Source organism: Osmerus eperlanus, chromosome 5 (genome assembly GCF_963692335.1).
Source record: "Osmerus eperlanus chromosome 5, fOsmEpe2.1, whole genome shotgun sequence".
Lineage (NCBI taxonomy): Eukaryota > Metazoa > Chordata > Actinopteri > Osmeriformes > Osmeridae > Osmerus > Osmerus eperlanus.
In genome coordinates this window covers 12,388,139-12,407,796 of record NC_085022.1, presented here as the reverse complement: position 1 = coordinate 12,407,796, position 19,658 = coordinate 12,388,139, and the positions used below count along the sequence as shown (strand labels likewise).

The following is a 19,658-nucleotide window of genomic DNA, read 5'->3' as shown; positions in this document are numbered from 1 at the left end:
CCCTTGATGTCCTGTCTCTGAGAGCAATTGCCAAATTCTCTGTGATGTTGTTGGAGGAAGGCCTGTGTGGATGTCTGCGATTTGGCTGAGTGACTTGGCAAAACAAGATGGTGAATACATTTTGATTCACCGGCCTTTACATGTCTGCTCCCCAGAGGGGGAGCGTTGCTACGGCTTTGAAAATGACTCACTTAAATCTGCAGAGACAGGACTTTCTCCCATAGTTTTAGGGAGAAAGATCCTTAGTAATAAGTACAAACATCAACAAAACAAAGCAAAACATGCATGTTGACTCATCACTACAATGACTTGACACTCAGTAAAAAAATAACAACAAAAAACATTGAAGAGCGTCATCCCCCCTTCCCCCAAAATGAGCAGCAGACAAAAGCTACATTTTGTTACCTTTGAACTCCAGTCCCGAGATTAGGTGTGTGGACACAAATGAACCATAGAGGCAAAGAGGCAAGGAAGAACTCCTGTGTGCTGCCGAAATTACTTGCCAATTAGTGCCTGTACAAATCTACAAAGAGCCCCTCAAACCAGGACTTCTGACAGCAGCGTGTCTGTCCTTAAATAAGAAGCATCTGTCAGTTCTGAGGACAGTTTCATGTTCTGATGCAGACGGCAGACACTTTGTTCCTTCATTCCATCTCCTATTCTAATCACCAGGGCCCAGTGATTAGCATAACGCCTGTACCTTTATTCTACACAGGCAGTTATTGTTGAAGCAAAACAAAAATGCTTCCCAAGCAACTTATGTTGCATTCATTTAAGTTCTTCAAATCTTTTTTTTTCTTTTTCTCTGTCACAATCAATCTGTTTCCCAATATGGTTGTAATCAAGTCATATTTGTATTTGACTTATAATTGATTTCAAATGATGAACCATTAAAAGGCCATCCATGTTATAATGGGCACAGCATAGCACACACTGTACTGGAACCTATGTAAGTTACTTTATGTTCTATATTTGCTATTGCACATTCTTACTATTCAAAATAGATTTATCAAACAAATATGTTTTGACAGGAAGGAATCTGTGAGGAGGGAGACAGTGAGACTTGAAACCGATCTTTGATCTTGAGTCTTGAAACTCTGCAAACATCACAGAAAGGAAACCGGGTTGCAAGTTCAAATGTCACCGTTTTACGTCTCTCTGATTAAATCAAAGTGAACTTGGAGGTCCCATGTTGAAGTGAACATGCTGGTTGCTTTTCCAGCTCATCAGGAGCATCAGCCGAGACTATTCTTAGTGTCGTGAAAACACACTTCCTTACCAAGGACACATCTTGCGTTGAGCGATTATGCAGTTCTCAACTCCATCACTGGCAGGTCGTCTCACCAGTTGATGTCTGCTTCTAATATTGTGATTGTGGTGGAGGATGGGGGGGGGGAGGGGTAGAGGGGGGCGTCGCTGGTACGGAACCCTTGACTTCTCAAATCCTTCCTCTCGGTGATTAATCCCCTCTGCTCCTGTGTTTAAAAAATGATTCATTACAGGCTGGGCCGCCCGGCTTTCCCCTGCACCAGCTCTTCTCAGGGGAGCCATTACCGTGCGCTCCACTGAGCTCAGATTACCTGCCTCCGACCAAACCCCTGTTTGTTTTTACAGGTGCAGTACAGCGAGCTGCGATCTCCTGGCGTCCAGGGCCCGCCAAAGAAGAGAAAGTAAGCCCAGCTGACATGCCAGATGAAAGGCCGTCCTCTTTTGAAAACGGCCCGGCCTGGTACGGCCCCGACAACGACGCCCCGGTGACAGCAGAACCCGCGACCCACTTCTCCCCCCTGGTACCACCCGCCCCCCAACCCCCTCCCCCCGGCACCCTCCATACCCCTGCCCCCTGCTGCTGGGGTGCAGCCAGACGCTCTTTCGCTTGTGTGTCCACCACCCCCCCACCACCACCATCCCCTGACAAGGGCATTGCACCGTTCAGGCTAGGAGGGCAGCACCTGGAGCTGTCATTCACAGATGCAGGGCTGGAGAAATCAGGGCACTATCAGACTCATCCTGCTTCCACCAGCACAATGCTGAGGAGAACGACAGGAGCTGTACTTAATTAGGAAATATACAGTGCTCTCGTTTACGTTTCAATAATGCTTTAACACATAACAATGAAAAACTTGAAAAATCGATTTTAAACTGAGAACAAACCAGGTTGCAGTTCTTGCTTTTCTAACTTGAATCATGCATGACAAATCCAATATTTACTCTGTTCTAACATTTTACCAAACACACAATAATGAATAGCAATTGATGCTGCACTACCAGGAATATATATTGTGCTTTGATAATCTTTATTTTATTAATGTAAATTTCGTTGATCCCAGAAGTTTATGTTGACATGTCCTCACATTCACATTACTGTATAACATACTTATTTTTCTAGTGGCCGTGCCATCGGCAGATTATGAATATATTATGTAATTTAAATGTATTGCTTTTTTTTATCCCGCAAAAAATATTGTCAAATTACTATACAGTCCATTTATTGGGTGTGCTCAAGCCTTCGGCGAGAGCACAACCTTTGTTCTCTCACATATATATTATTATTATTATTTTTTTTATTTCTTTTTGCCCCCCTAAAACTCAGTCAATATTTGGCCTACATAGACAACGTAGGTGTCAAAAGTTTCGTCTTGGTAGCGATTGAGTTGCTTCTATTGGAATTTACGTTCCGTTGTATGGTTTAAGTGGAAATTACGTTTTTGTGGCGAAAAGTGAAGCTAACGGTGGCTAATTTGCTAGCCACAGTCACTGGCGTTACTAACGTCACTACGTCACTAACGTCACGAAAACACGCGTGACTACCTTTGGCAGAACATTCGTTTCGCATCTGTTAACTTGGGAGATAGCTAGGCTAACTATAGCTTTACTGGAAGGCAGCTGCAGAAACGCCACAAGCAAAGAGGCCAGGGTGATAACTATTTATTACTTTGTGATATGACACACAATTGTGATGTGTAATGTACAGTATAAGCTGATATTATTAAGGAAGTACATCTACTTTCGGAAACAGTAGTCTACTATTTCACTGACGTATTAGCATCATGACATTAGCCTGTGTTGCCCGGGCAACACATACTACAGTAGTCTATGATGTAGCGTTATCTGTTTTCAATCGTTAAAATAAACATTCCTCACATATATATTTTCGTTGTAGGATTTATTCTGACATTAGTAAACGATTTGTTGGTGAAATTACCATTACCTGTGGTTTCAAACCAGTGTTGCTCACTGCAACGCTGTAGCCTAGCGAGACACACTACAAAAACATCTACAGTACACAGCTGTTTAGGAAATCAAACGGCGACAGAACATGTTCGGCACTCCCCTTACTTAAATCAAAAGTCTCTGACCACTAACCTGAACTTCATTGCCACAGCCTAAACTTTGTCAATCTGTTCATGAAAATAATTAATTTCAGCCTAAACCTTACAACGGAACGTTAAATCGAATTCAACCAACGCAATCGCTACCAAGACGAACACAGTAGTCTAGTACTGTACCGTAGTATAATTTACCGGGGCAGCTTCTCCACACAGGGCTATATCGCATTTTGCGTTGTTACTGACAATGATCGCTACCAGTGAGCTTTTTATGAATGAGCGATTTTCCACTAAATAAATGTCAAGCTTATTTACGTTTTTGAGGGCATTTTTTCAGTTAGCAGATGGTAATGTTTGAATCGCGATTCCATCTTCTACTGCCGGTAACGTCGTAGAATAATCTTCAAAGGGGGTTCTTTATTCATGAATGAATGCAATATGAGTAGGCTAAATGCCTGAAAATATCATGAGAAGGGAAAACTTAAAAGGACGTTTAAGTCATAGAGATTAGGTCAATTTTTACACCGGTCTGCCAAATGTATTCGTTGATTCAGCTATGAGGCTGCCTCTTGCAGGGGAAATGAGAAGACATCATATTTCATTCTACACTTAACTCGTATTTTTAGTTGTAAATGAGCAGCAAAAAAAAGATGCTTTTAAATCTATGTAATCTTTATAAATAATAAGTAGGCCCTATGCATTTTTAGATAAAATATACAGAAATATCAGTTGTAAAAATGTCATTAAAAAACGGACCCCTGTGCAACCGACGCAAGCAAGCACACCCTACAATTTCCCCAGAAATTGTACCCTCTCTAGTTTATCTTACAGTCCCTGTTGTGAATTTGTGAATGAAATCTCAAATAAATAAAAAGCATTTACCATCTCTAAGAGTTGGGTTGTTGTTTAGGAGTGTTTTGTTCATCATCAGTCTGTAGTGGGGATGGCTTACGCCACTTCTCTCCTTGAATACACAGTAAACACATCTGATTACACAACAGCCATTGGAACTGGGCTCAGACACTGGCCACCGCTGTGCCTTGGTTACAGAGCCCACATCAAAGCTGTGTGGCTGCAGCACGGTGGCTAATGCAGCGCTTTGTTGCTTTCTCACAATGACAGCGTCCAGATGAGAGGAACAGAGAGAGCGAGAGAGAGAGAGAGAGAGATCATCTCTCCTAGAGAGCACTCACTCCATCCTCAGCACTTAGCGCTTCAGATTTCCATTAAAAACACCTCCCCAGCCTAATGGTTAGTACACACACATGCGCATGCACACCCGACCACACAACACACACAGAAATGCACACCACGTCTTACTCTAACATAGAGAGAATATTTTCAACTCCCATCAGTTCTTAGACCAGCATAATCTTTATGGGAAATGTTCCTCAATCAGGAAGTATTTTAACATTTGTTCGAGAGGTTTTATAACAATTGTAAGTTTTCATTAAAAGATTATATATAAAAAATATATTAAATGGCTTTTACATTGGTTATGCCATACATTTCTTCAAGACTCCAAGCTCATGTTTGCCTTAAGCTAATACAACACGGATGGACTGGAACGTGTGGGCACTTTACAAAAACAGTTTGAACTTGAATCATGTAACATGTCGTCGACATGGCGGAAAAAGTATTTGATTATTTCTTTATTTTCCTCTGGCTCTCTGCTTTCAGACTGTAAGTCTGAAAAGCCACATAAACTTAGTGAATCCTCTCACTTCAGCTTGACGATGGAGAGACTCGATAAACAAGTTACACCATAAAAATAGACTTGGTCAGAGGTAAGTTTGGGCTGAGGCGAGCCCTGGACCCTGGAGATGGGAGTTTGTTCTAACTGATTGGAGTGTTGAGTGTCCCAGTCGAGCGGGTGCGAGTGCCCCCCTCCTCTGCAGTAGCACGCTGGTGAAAGAGCATCCGTCTGTGCTTTGTGAGGAGTTTGATTGGCTCAGGGGGACCTGGTGGAGCCCGGGGCTATCTCTTTTGACAGGCTGATAGAGACATCACTGGGCTCTCCCAGGAGCTGCCACCAGGGGTCCATTTCAAAGTAAGGGGGAGTGGAGGTGACCCTGAGCTTCAGACGAGCTAAATCCCACACACTAGCTGAAACCTTCCTGCATTCTAGGCTCCATTGGGGGTGGGGGGGGCTGGAGGGAGGCGAAGGGGGGGGGGGGGGCACTAAGGAGGGGGGTGCCCACAGATCACCAAGGAGACCCAATAAGATGTCCCCGAGAGGTGAAACCAATTAAGCATCGCTCCCAGGGTACTTTTAATCATCATATATTAGCAAACAGCCAAACTCTCACACCAGGACATCTGCATCTCACAAATATAGCCAGTGAGATTAATGCTTATATTTAATTCAAATGACTTTTTCGTTAAATCTAAAATGTATCTTCTAGTTTTACAGTTTAGAAATTGTCACTGTGAGGACCAAGTACAGTTACATATTAAGAGGCTGAAACGATTTAAAATGAACCCTGTCTACATGGATACTGCAACAAAACAGTGTTTGAAAGGGCTGTACTGTTTTACAGTAAACTGCAATATGGCTAAGAATTGTTTTACGTTTCTGAGCTGTCATAAAAAGAGACACTGTTGACCTGACTGACATCCCTGACAGTGAGAAGTCATGGTGAGTAGTAATGCCTGCCATGCAGTCATCCAAAGTCAACAAATTAAACAGAAGAACTTGACAGGGTTTAAAAGACCACCGAACCCTCAGTGTACGCACCAGCTCTGCCGTCTTCACAGAGCTATAATCATACTTAAGGAATTGTTTATCAATCCACTTTCTCCAGGGAAGCCTTCAAATCTCTACAGAGTACGTAAGCGTGCAATCTGGTCCCTGAATGCATTAGAGAATCCCTGGATGTTTTACAAGCTCACTAATGAACATTTGAGCCACACAGCAGTTAACATTGCCTGATCACATTTTTCCCCCGGTAAGTTGTTGTTGTTGTGCACCGTGTGGCAGTGATGTCTTCATCAGCCTGTCAAAAAAGCAAGTGCCTGCAGCTGTGGCAGATCCCCCCCCCCCAGAGCCTGTCACACTCCTTGTTTTCATGGTTCTCCTTCAGGCAGCACCACGGGCAGGCTGTGCGCAAGGACCCCTACAACCTGTTTTTTCAGCAGTCGCTTGTCTGATGTACAGCCCCCAAAGCAGGCGTCAAACTACCGAGCGCCGAGTCTCGAGCTATCGCAGGTGCGCCCTAGCCTTTCAAGGGAAGCCTCATTTTAATAAACCCCCTCTCTCTCTCTCTCTCTCGCTCTCTCTCTCTCTCTGCACCTCTTTAGTAATTGTTACATGAGCAATTTTGCTCAGGCTCTTTGACCTGCCATGCAAGAGACTTTGTCCCCACTGAGTACAACAAAAGTATCACAGGCACAAGCTTCTCACGGTTCACTTGCATGTATCAAATCACTTGGGTTTGGGCTGTTTGTTCTGCAGTTGTTGGACCAATCGAAAAACAGGCCAGTGAGATTACCAGTGGTGTTGTGGGCTGGCCTGAATTAAAGGACCTGCAGAGGTCAGGCCTGGCCCTAGGAGAGGTCCCTGACACCAATAAAGTAGAAGGCTTTCCTGGCTACAACTCAGTAATGAGATCCAAATGACAGTCCAGATTGTGTTTGCTACACTCCTTGATTGCTTCGCATGTTTAAGCACGTCTACCTGAGAAGACTGCATGGTGAGCTTTTAAAAAGACTTCACAGGTTTCTTTGCCTCTCGGTGTTGCTTCAGAGCAGGCTTGCTTGCTGCATGGAAAGTTTGTCATGTAGTAAAAGTCAACTTCAATGCTGCGGCACAACTATTTACAATGACAGCGTTATTTTGTTTTATGTATGATCCCAGAGTTAAGGGATAGTAATGGTCATCTGTAGTGATGGGGAAACAGAGAACGTGCTGAAGGATTGATGTTGTCTCTCGAAGGAGAGGTGGGGGAGGGAGGATGACTTAGATAACAACAAAGAGAAATATGACTGCTAATGGTGGCCATTTCCACAAGTCATGGTTTGCTAATAAGTCAAACAGAGGCCCACTGTACTGAGTGGTGTAAAGACATGGCACAAGCCATAATTCTTTGTAGCATCAAGAATGTAGGATAGCCTTTAAGAGCTTAAATTAAATCATTGGCCTTTAAAAGCATCTCTCCGAGGGGCATACTGCATTAATAAATTCAACTGATTCTGCTTTAATATTATTCAGAGTGCATTAAAATGAAGAGAACAGCTGGGATCCTGGACAGTCTCTGGAGTATTGCCGGGGCTGTGAGTGCTGGTAAAATGCAAAGCATGTCGGAGTGTGCTCTTGCTGCCCTGCCCTGCTTGTTGGATGCAGGGCCACAAGGTCCCGGTGTTACAGGTGCAGGCCTGACAGTGGCTGCTCCCAGATCAGGGCATCCTGACTGCTGACATGGGCCTCAGGACAACCAGCGAACAAAGTCACGCGTGAACAAAAACCCTGTGATCGCTCAGCCAATCAGGGCTGCCGCTGTGGCAATCACGGCAGCGCTGCTTCTGAGCAGAAAGAGGTGATCACAACCTTCAACTGTATTCAATGGTAATATTTCTTTCTGAACACAAGATGTTCTGTCAACGAAGACTTATACTCAGTTAATCAAACAACCCTGTAGCCTTGACAAAGAACCTTGAGTTCTTTTTTTTTCAGTGACTTGCAGGGCTGAGAGAATAAATAAACCACAAAACCTTTGTTACCTTCTGGTGTTACCTCCACTCTCTGTCTTTAGCATAAGCCTACTCATCAGGCAACAATACACAAATAATCTAACTGCATATTTCATTTTAATTAGCAGTGATATAATGCAATGTGAGTCCAATTCTCCTGAGGAAAGAACACAATATTTGGTTTGATGAATCTGCTAAAGCCACAGATAGTCTCACCACTAACCCCCGGGGAATCAGGTATCATTAGAGATAAGAAGAGTTCTTCTTTTTGTTTTGCTAAAACAAGCTGTGGGGGAGAACGTACCAACAAAAAAAAAATCATTTCTACAGAGCTGGCACTTGGGTGACTGCAAAAGTGTTCCATATTAATAGCCTTTCATCAAGGACACAATTAGGAAACCTCTATTTGACACATTCTATAGCATCAGAATTAATATGTCCCTGGGAAGGAGCCATTGCAGAATTACAAAGTGAAACGCTGGGCATACCCAGCAGAATGAGGAAACATGACAATCAGGAGCTGCTGCGTTTTGATCTGCGGTGAATATAAAAGAAGGCACAGACTAAAAGTATCTTATGAGCCCTATTCATAATTCACACCCCAGGGCAAGTTGTATATTTATACAAATTAGCATACATTTATACAGCTACACGTTCAAAATATCAACAATCCCACAAACAGACAGCTGCACAAACATAAAAGTGGGCAACCTACTTTCATCTTGCACTAGGATATTTCAGAATCTGCTTTACAGTATCTACTATTATTCCACTGTCCCTTAGAAAATTAGGTTTAGAGTACGTCTCACTCCTTTACCGAGACAATGCAATTTCCTGTTAGTGATAACTTGCTTTTCAACTTGGAACTTGAATCAAGGGTTGATCTTTTAATGCTACGGTTTCTATCTTAGTTTCTGATCCCCACAGGTCACCTGACTCTGCAGTCTGCCTCCTGCAGACTATGTAGAGTGCTGTAAATGGGCATACAAAGTTTCGTGTAGCAGGGCTTATTCCAGTAAACTGTGGACTAAGACGTGGACTAAACTGTGGTCTAAGGGGGTTGTGGAGCCTGAAGAGTCCAATGAAGTCAGTCGCCACATGGGTTTGACCCTGAGAGTGCAGGCCCACCCTCCTCCACAGATGTGTCAGAGGGTGACAGCACTGAGCTCCACAGCACACGAACACAGGCCTATTAACCAGAGCAGCTAATTACTGCAAGATCCTCCAGCTCCCAAGCTACGGCAGTTTCCATTTCATTTTTGATTAAAAAACATAAATGCATATGGAAAAAAAAAGGATCAATTACGGCAAGGCACCCGAAAGCCACCTCGACCAGAGTAATTAGACACAGACTTTCATTGGAAGCGCCTACGCTGTGATGAAGGTTTAAAGAGTCCAGTGGCAGAGACAGTAAAACTGTTTGTTTTATTTACGACGCTCCGGTGTCACCCACTGGGGCCCAATTAGCTCATGACTGAAGCCTCTGAAAGCTTCTCCACGCTCCTCTTTGACAGGAAATGAAAGCTCCACTTGCTCATGTCCTTCTACTGACCCGCAGGCTCTGCCTTCAACCTGTTCGTCTGGCCGCCAGCAATGACTTGAACACGCTAACAGGACGGACTTCCTCCGGACCTCCCCGGCCAATTGCCAGTGTTTCACATCCCTAATCTGTGTCAACAGAGAGGAGTGCGGCGATAATGTGCGAGTCTTGCAGTGGAATTCTTCAGGCCAAGTGCATGGAAACCAACAGGCCGCTATAGATTTACTCTCATGCCTCATCCTGCACGCTTGATTTGATAGAGATATAGTGTGGTGTGCAGCAGCATACTGAACACTACTTCTCACCCACATGAGGGAGCTGTCTGGCTGTACCACAAGGAAAGCTTCTGATTGCCAGGTTGGCTGGCATTCCTATAGCAGCTTCAGACGGTTTGTCAAAGTAATTTCCTTAATTAACTGAGATGTGCTCTGATTAAAATGATATTTACCAATTTACATCCTTTCAGGCAGCGTTGAGCTTCAAATTGCCTTTCATAGACTCGAGGCATGTGTTTCACACCAAGGAGATACAAATAAAGCAAGAAATCATCTACTTGTGCTTCTCTATCCCATTATAATATTCATGGGTTATTTTGAAAAGACACATTCGATGCACCGTAGAAAATAGTTCTTCCTATTCCTTTATATTTCTTGAGTCTAATTAATGACTTAAATACCATTATTTCACACCTGCCACATGAAACTATGGAACCCATGAAACAATATGCCACTTTTATATAATCCCGAAATTACTGGACACACAAGGACATGTAGTTTATTAGTTTCAACAGACAAAAACCCAGAAAAAAACCCTGGACGTCCACGGATCTTTAAGCAAGCAGCAAGAGACCAATTAGCAAGTATATCTTTTCTATTCCTCCCTATCTGCGGTAAGTGAGTGTGAGAGGGAGAGGTGTGGGGGGGGGGAAGGGGAGGAGGAGTTTGAGCGGCACAGACAGGCAGGGAGAAAACAAAGCCATCATCTCCCAGTGCTTGCCCTCCTCTCCCCTCTCCTCTGCAGCTCCAATTACTGGCTCCTCTCCCTGCCATCAGTATGCAGCACGGCCGCTCCTCTCCAGCACTCGCCCCAGGCCATTGAATACGTTACCTCCGCTATGGGGCTCGGGGCTTGGGGCCACCGTGGCCCCTAACCCCCCGGATAATTTGGGATTCCTGGTCCTGCCTTGGAGAGCCGGAAAACAAATAAAACAGCCGGATAAATAAAGAAATAAGGTTGCGACGGAAATATCCAGAGATCTACTGATTTATTGATTTGTTCACTCTTTCGTTTATTGTTATTTGTAAATCATTACAGAGCTGCTTCCACCCACACCTCAGAGCTGAACCAGAGAGGAGGGCTAACTGAAGTGCACACTTTGGCAAAGTTCTGCTTCTCCATGAGAGCTCTCTAGCTAGGGCTGGGCTTATTTTGCAAGATTGAGTTGAGATATTTAAACCCGGGGGAGAGCCTGTACAATTAATTCATTTGTTTCTTTTGTCATAATTCTTACTACAAAACAGAGATAGAGACACATTTTGATTGAACAAATTAAGTGAACTGTTTTAAATTTTTAGATATACAGTGTTGTGCTTCCAAACATGATGGACCATTACTAGATGGGTGAAACTGACTTTGTCCTGTTAAATCCAGTAGGGTGCACAATGTACCTGAGGCAAGCACAAGAACCTGTTCAAACTAGAACGCCTTTGGCTCAGATTGCTTCTTCATCTCCCAGTCTTTGGGCAAGGTTTAAGATAGCTCAGTGAGCCATGGAGGCCATACAATTCTTATTAAAGCACTTAAGGAGACTTATAGGCTAACAATGGCATATTTGTATTTCAGTCCTGTTCAGAAAGTCTCTCAAGCTGACATTATAGAGTCTCCAACCATGCCTAGCTGCAAGCACCTACAGTATTTAAGAAGAACCTAAGGACAGCAATGTACATTTAACAAGGAAATTGTCTTCTTGCAATGACCCTTTTCACACTTGGGAAACTTGAATAACAAAAGAATGATTCTCTAACAGCGTGTCTAAAAGTGTGATATAGCACTGTCTGCCTTTCATCTCTGACTAACTCCTACACTGCTGTCCTCGGCCAGTCTTCTTTGTCTCCAGCTGCACTACCCACTCGCTTGAGAACAGATGTATGGCTCGCTTTCCTGCTATAGCCTGCACCACTGAATAGTTTGGAAGATGTGATAACAATAGTGGGGAAATGCGGTGAAATGGAATGGAAATGGTGTTGTGAAAAAAAGAGAGAGAAAAAAAAAGATCTTCCACTTCATTGTGTGACTTGGGCAAAGCAGCAACCGTGAACAGAGACCTAACAGGGGCTCGGAGCGTTACGAGTCAGATAAAGCTCACATTGCACCCAGACCATTTTATTCCTCAGCTTGTGACATTCATGCCTGTTTAATATGCTTCTGTTTTTCCCCCCAAAACAGTTGGAGTAATTGATTATTACATTACTTAATGTAGCGATGAATCAATTCTCAAATGTGTCAGTCCCTGCTATGGCTGCAGTAAGGAGAGAGGACAAAATGAGACGTTAAATGTGATAGAGCCATAGGGGGAATTATGAGCCTATTAAGGAGACATTGTTGTTACTCTTGGCTTAGTGGAAGATTTTGTCAGTATATGTATCTCCCTGTTAATAGCAGTGGGTGGTCATTGGATGTTAAATCAGCTGGTCAGGGGGATATTTTATATTGTGATATCTTCAAATAATGTGTTCACAAATTAGGGGGTGATGTAGCGTGAGGTGAGGTAATCCACTTACAATGATTAAATGAGCTTAAGGACTGGTGGTGTTTTTTTTTCCTTCGCGAGGTACACTTGAATCAACGTTTCCACATAGGGGGTCGCCGTGATACGGCACCTGGTGAAATGGGTCAGACAATAACCGAGGACTACAGTAGACTCAGTGTCCAAACCCCTTGTGAACGGAAAGCCCAGAGTATAGGAAGTTGAAGCGTCCTGTGACAATATGAGATTAATGGCGGTCCATCCAGGGCAGAGCAGCAGTGGTGAAGCAGGCACCTGCTCCTCAAAGGCCAGCTTTAATCACTCTCATTTGGGCCCCCCGCCGACACACTAACCTGCTGTTACCGAGGAAAGGAGATCTGGCTCCAAGATCCTCAAACAGTATTCCAGGCTCTGCCGTATTGCCTTCCTAATTCAGCCCAGATGCGTCCCCTTCACGCCACCCTGTTTTCCCTTTCTCCTCCATCTTGTTCCCACCTGCTAGCTGACCTGGGGACCTCGGGCCCAGACTCGTTTAGTTTGCCTTTCCTGAAGTAAAGGCCTGGTCTTTGAATCACTGCAGTCCTCCTTTCTTTCCCTCCCCCGGAGCGGAGGGTCTGCTCTACAGTGGAATCCTTGGAGAGAGCACTGGCATCTCCCTTCTGTCCCAGCCCCCATGGCTTTTGTTGCTTCATCAACGTCTCAATCAAGATCCCCATGCAGGCCCATGACCCTTCGGTTTCCAACCCCCCATGTAGATGGCTGAGGACCAAGGACACATTTTTGGAGGCATGCAAGCACACGCACGCACACACACACATATCAGATTCCTCCATTATCCACATTGCATCCTGTCAAAACAGTCACACAAAGACATCTCCTCAGAAAACTGTACTCTACCTCTAACCTTCACTAAAAGAGTAAATGGATGCAATGTTAAGCAATCATGCAATGTTGAAGGTTTTCTTTATTAATGCCTCTGCAAGCTTTGTAACTCACCATGTAGCCTTGCACTGAAGACACCCCCCCGTTTTGTCTTGAGAACACATTGGATGTAAATGAAAAACCAAAAGAATGTCATTGTTGGAGGATGAACACCGTTGGTTACCAATCACCGGCCGAAAGATCTCCACGTTAATTGGATTGGTTGGCCATCCTATGTTGATGGACAGAGCTGTCTCCCAGGATTGCAGAGCGTCTGTCTCCTCTGGATGAGCCCCAGTAAATAACCCCCCCCCCCCCCCCCCCCGAAAATAAAGCGCTTACTGTTAATTGTGTTTTTTTTTCTTCCCAGGGATAATTAAGACAGAGCCTTTGCGCCTTACTCTGGACCAGGGATTCCACCAGGGCTGAGGCAGGTGCCTCTGACAGGGAGACGTGCGCTGACAAGGGCTGTCAATCACACCTAAAGAGCTCTCCATTTCCTTCTGCTCTCCGAACCCCCATTCCCTTCAGTCAGTTTAGTCCAAACACAATTTTAAAGAGCCAGACATTAAGCAGGTAGCAAACAGGCCCAGGCTGTCTGAGGGAATCAGTGCTCCCCAGCCTACAGTCCATTCTCTCCCCTTCTCTCACCCCATCCAGAAGTCTCCGGGATAGTCGACGGCTTTCAACAACCATTGATTACTGCTTATACTTTGGGGACTTGCAAAGGACTTATCTACTGTTCATATGATCACTAGGCACAGAGGAGGCCCCTGTACCTTCACAAAGACATTCCAACACTTCAATTTTATGCAAGAGATACATTTACCAGTACAATTACTGTTTGATTCTCTTTGTGTATTCCTAATAACCACCCTTGTTTTTTGTTCCAGAAGGAATGGTGGTCAAATGGATGCAACTTGTTTTTCAAAGGAGGCCCAACAGAATGCCTCCGTGTTCTCTCCAACTCCCTTATTCATGCAGAACGTTAGCACGGGGTGAATTAAGCATGCTAATAGAACAAACGCCCTGCGTCTTTGAGGAACACAGAAAGAGACGCTTATTGTTATTCTTCAACCTGACCTGGAGGGCATTGTCAAGCAGCGCAGAAACAGGGGGACATTAAAGAAGCGTATAAGTCTCATAACACAACTGAGCGATAGCTGTGGTGGTGCTGGAGCACATTGTGTGTCTCCTTAGACCGGGCCCTGATCTAGGAGACAGGCCGGAGAGAGCCGCCGCTAGCTATTCACGCAGGAGTCGCTGCTGCTGAGCGGGAAAGCAGGTCAGGGAGTCACGGCCACTAAGAGCTGCCGTGCTATAGATTGCCACTGACAGGCAAGCACAAGGCCAGAGCCGCAGTTAGCTGCGCTGCCGAAATTTGGGGCATGGGTTGGTGCCTGCTCTTGAAACTAAGAGGATGTAAATGCAACGGGCCCGATGAAGAGAAAAGTCTCCCCGGAGCTAAAAATCATTCATAAGGTTGCTGGTGGAGTAGTTGGATGATATGGTGGTGATGATCGCACTATGCTCCATCGCACCCATTGCACCAGTTCTGCAGACACTGACTGTCAGAATTCTGGTGCTAGGAAATCTTGATATCTGAAGTAATGTGCTGTCACATTCTGTGGTGCACTGAATGAGCTGAGAAACACCTCGGAGTGAGAGCGAATCCGTGCTCCCCCGGCAACGCACTGTTGCAGGCCGTCACACACAGACAGGAAATGGACAGGCACTTTGGGGGAATTCAATTCACTTGTCGTCCTCTGTGAAAAAGATTGAATCACTTGGACATTTGAGGTGATTTAATGCTGTTAACATTTGTAAAGTAGTGGACAATGACTTAAGATAAACTGGCTTTGAGGATTATTGAGTTCAGTGTGAAATCAGTCACTTCTCTTAAGACTTTCAGTCCATTCCACTGAAAAATAGATGGACATTAGCTGCACTTTTGAAGGTGATATCTTGTTAAAAGAAAATGGATTTGGTTACGAATGTAAAATAAGAACAGCCATAGCTAATAGCACCACGTTGAATACAAGGCCTCTGTGAATGTTCCCAGTGTCTTGTATCTCAATTACAGCTCAAAGGTGAAAAGTATTACACGTTAGAAGATACAATCAATACATTGATTTAGATTGCCTATGTTTGTAAGACTACTTGGTGTACACTAACTGATTGTAGACAGAAGAGGGAATATATCGGGGGAGGTATAGTTCAGCAGCTGGGATGACCACAGTGGTCTTAGGGCAGCTCCCCAGCAGGGATGTGTCGTTGGCCAGTCCAGAATGTCCCGAACCCTGGGAGGACAGGAAACAAGCTTTGCCTTCTTTTTTCCTTTTTTGTCTTTTTCCCTCTAACTACTACATCCTCCTCCCTTGGCTCGTTCACTTTCCCTCCCTCCCTCCGGCTCTCTGACTGTCTCCCTCTCTTTCTCCGACTCCCTGCCATGCATTATAACCCTGACGAGCTGACCACATCCTTGGAACACTTCACAAGATAAATAATTGAACTCTCAATAGCCCTTGATGGACAAAAATTGCTCCTCCAGCTGGCCCCTTCTTCTCCAGCTTTGTTCTCAGGAGCAACAAACAACAAATGGGGCCTTCTCAGATGGCCAGACTAAGAAAACTCATTTCACCATGATGATGTATAAGGAGGTTATTAGTGCCATTAGAGCTATACATCGTACAAATAGTCATGAGCCATCACAAGAGATGTGTGATCTTTTAAAGGACATTTCATCTCACCAGCTGACTGATGACACAGCCGTCACTTATCTTCCACCACCTAACTTGCCTCCACAATAACCAGACCGGAGACAAAGGTTTGGGATGAACAATACGATCATTGTCATCTGACCTATAGGTGGCAGTGTGATACCACTAAATGGGACGGAGCCAGCATTGTAAACGGAGCACTTGGCAGGAACGGCTTATAGACTGCTCTGGCAATTTAATTAGACAGAAACAGATACTTACATGTTCATTTCTGAGCGGCCTCGCATCAATTTCTTTGCAGTCTGTTGGAGGAAAACGCTTTATGGTCCTATTGTAACTTACTACAACTGCCAAAGGAGTGATCCCCACTTTTAGTGTGAAAAGCCAAGTGTTAAAACCTAGTTTCACACCTCCGAATGAGTAGGCATTGCAGCAGGTAAATCTGTCACAATCATAGAGGCACTGTTACGGGTACTGTAAAAAGGCTGGAAGAAAGGGAATTCGTCATAACAATAGACAAAGAAGGGAAAAGAATGTCAGGCCAATGTTTAAATCAATGTTCTCACTAAATTGACTCCCAACTGGTGAATCTGAAATTAAAACTGCTTTTACACTTTTGAAAAGAAAGGTCAAACAAGGAAATTAAAAATATGAATTTTGAAATGGACAATCAGACCCCACCAAGCATGTAGTAAATTCACGCAATGGATGGTACAATGTAATAAAAGAAAAATGAATGGGTTTCTCTGTCATGTGAAGCAAACAAACGCAGTGCGCAAGAGAGAAAGCGAGCCCTGAGACAGAGCGAGAGAGAAATAGAGAGAAATAGAGTCTAGAGAGAAGGATCTGACAGAGAGAGAAAAAGGAGAGTGGGAAAAAAGAGAGAAAGAGAAATAGAACGCAAAGAAAGTGTGTGTGTGTGTGTGTGTGTGTGTGTGTGGGGGGGGGGTGGTTGACGATAGCAGTTGCTATTCCAATCTCAAGACCGTTGTTGGGTCTTAAGCTTGGCACACCACTAACCCACGCATCCTTATTAAAGGCACAAGGCATGCAAATTAAAACAAGCCAGCAAAAGCAGTGTTAATGAAGCCAGACGCTGGAGTGCATACAGCAGGCTTGCCTTTCCATAGGGGGCTCCATAAATAGTCCATTTGGCTGAGTGCCAGAGTGAGTGGCCAAGGCAGAGTTACTAGCAGAGGGATAGCAGGGGCCTTTATTATGTTATGACGGACAGAGGAGACGATCAGACAGGATAGAGATATGGGCTTTCCTTTCCAGATTAATTAAAGAAAGGATCAATTAACAGTGATGAAAACCACGGCGGCATACTGACTAGCTGATAGTCCAATCAAGCCTTGAAATGCAGAGCAGTTGGCATGTTTTATCTCTCCAAACTTAATTGCAATTTTCCAGAGAGAATGACGTGATCAAAATGACGGGGGTGAAATTAGCATCATATGAATAAGTATTTACACTGTTTGTACAGAACAGTTTCATTTGTTTGCCTGTGATTTATGGACAAGTGTGTCCAACTCTCCTCCAAATGCATGCAAAAGAAAATATTATGCCATGCAAACAGGGCCTCTTCATGTCACAATTTATTCTTCCCTTCCTTTCTCGTTATGCTCACCTTTATCATGGAAATCGTGAGCAGGGCTCCGCTATTAAGAACATCGCCATTAGCTTTTGCTGAGTCGCAAAACGTCTTGGCCAAGGACCATTTTGTCCCTCACTTCCCAATCATGCCAGATGCATGTGGCTAGACAATATGGAGGCTATTTGCATAGTGGGACTTCATATTCATAATCCTCCCTTGTAATACCCTACACTATACTATGGATTCATTATGACCCTGCAATGGCCAGAACAATAACACAGGTTAGAATGGCCTTGGCCTGTGGAGAACAGGTGAATATAGCATAAGTAGACAGAGGGAGCGAGAGGAGAGGTGTGTGTGTTTGTCTGTTTATTGTGTGTGTGTGTGTAGGGGGGGGATTTAAAATGCAACTGCGCTCTGACAATTATCGTTCGTTCCTCCCCAAAAAAATACAGAAAGCAACAATGACTTTTCACACAAGCAATCTGAGGTTGTGTTAGGAGTTCCTTGGAGACCATGCCCCCGTCCGCTGGTTGGTTAGTGGTATATCCAGGGTAACATCTCATCAGCGTGCAGCAGGCACTGAGTGGCCATGCATTGCAAATCAGAACCATTCCACTACATGACACCTCGTGGTGCTGTTCATCATCGTAGTGAAATGTGGCATTTGGAGAACGCACACTCTTGGTCTTTAGAATGTTGCTATTTGCTTGTTTTTAATAATTCAGCCCGTTATTATAACAATATTAGCTAAGATTAAACACACACACATTGCTTATTACCTTGGGAACACAGCCCACCAAAAGCTCATTTCCTGTTGAGGAAAACTGACTTGCCCGGTTGACCCCCAGATATTCCCATTACCAGGGCCCAGGGTTGGAGGCTTATTGAGCTACCTCGGCTGGAGCACACACCACTGATTTATGAGCTGAGCACACCTCCTCTTTTAATTATTATGGATTTATTATTTTTTTCCTCACAATTCACATATGCAACACGGTTATGGGAATCATTTAGACATTCAAATATATATCAAGTGGGAATCAGAGGCTCCATAGTAGCAACACATAATAATGATACACATAATAAACACAATCTTGGTAAATTGGTTTATTTTAACTTTGTATTTTGAAGTTCAACGATACAGTATGCTATATATAATCTGTTTTCTTGGTAAACTTTTCTGAATCCCTGGATGCTTGAATACCGTCAATATTCTTTCAAATTAGGCCCAGCTAATTTATCGAATCCTGTCCCTTCTTTGACATCATCCCTGGAGAATCCTACCCACCTGTCAGGATAACAAGAGGTCTTCAAGACCACACATGCATTTCATACTGTCTCCAGCCACTCCAGTGCGTGGACCACACAACAGGGACAGAAATACATCCATGTCTATGATGCTGCTGGACTAAGGAGAAGCTTAAGTGAGTGTGTCATGGTAATTATGGGGACTAGCTGTAGGCTAGTTGAAGGCTACCTCCCAGGCAGTCTGATCTCTCCTCTGGAGAAAGACTCTCCTGTGAGCACGACGGAAATTGAAATGATGCACTTTACAGTCCCTATCCAAAAGCAACAGCAGAGGAAAGAACACATGAAAATAGTGTGTGTGTAATGTGTCATTGTGCACTGTGGTTATTTGCACTTGCAAGAACTGATAATCGTGTATGTCTGAACCCGGATGAACGAGGCTGTAACCAGCTCACTGGTTAAAGCAAATATATCTGAAAACAAGCCAGTCAGTTGTTGACAGGAATAGTAGCTGAACGGAACAGACAGTATCCATCAGCGGGCTTATGAAGCAGGTAGGCGTCTTATCTTCTCCTTTTTCCTTGTAACTGTTGACAGATGTCTCTGCAGAATAGTGCCAGCTAAAAATAAAACAAATGATTTTCAGGGAAGTAGGAATAGCAATAGCCCTTTTGACTCAGAGTGCATTTTGTCTTTGGGGGACAATCATACTTTAAGTCTTTCGCATTCTGGGTTAAACAAGCATAAACAAGTCGATCTCTATGCCAACATGACTGCTTTATAGTAAAGGAATCGGCATGTAAAGAGACAGGAGTCTAACGTTGTTCATTATCTAGAGTGTGTTACCTAACACAAACTGTTGGAC

General features: G+C 44.0%; 1 protein-coding gene across 1 annotated transcript in view; it reads left to right on the top strand.

Moving 5' to 3' along the window:
- The window catches only part of mctp2a (multiple C2 domains, transmembrane 2a), a 37,789-nt gene extending 33,574 nt beyond the window's left edge, over window positions 1-4,215 (top strand). Inside the window, exon 24 of the mRNA XM_062461656.1 lies at window positions 1,615-4,215. Within this exon, the coding sequence (XP_062317640.1) occupies window positions 1,615-1,674 (60 nt within the window). The 3' untranslated portion in view covers window positions 1,675-4,215. The remainder of the gene's footprint in view (window positions 1-1,614) is intronic.
- Window positions 4,216-19,658: the final 15,443 nt, after the last annotated feature.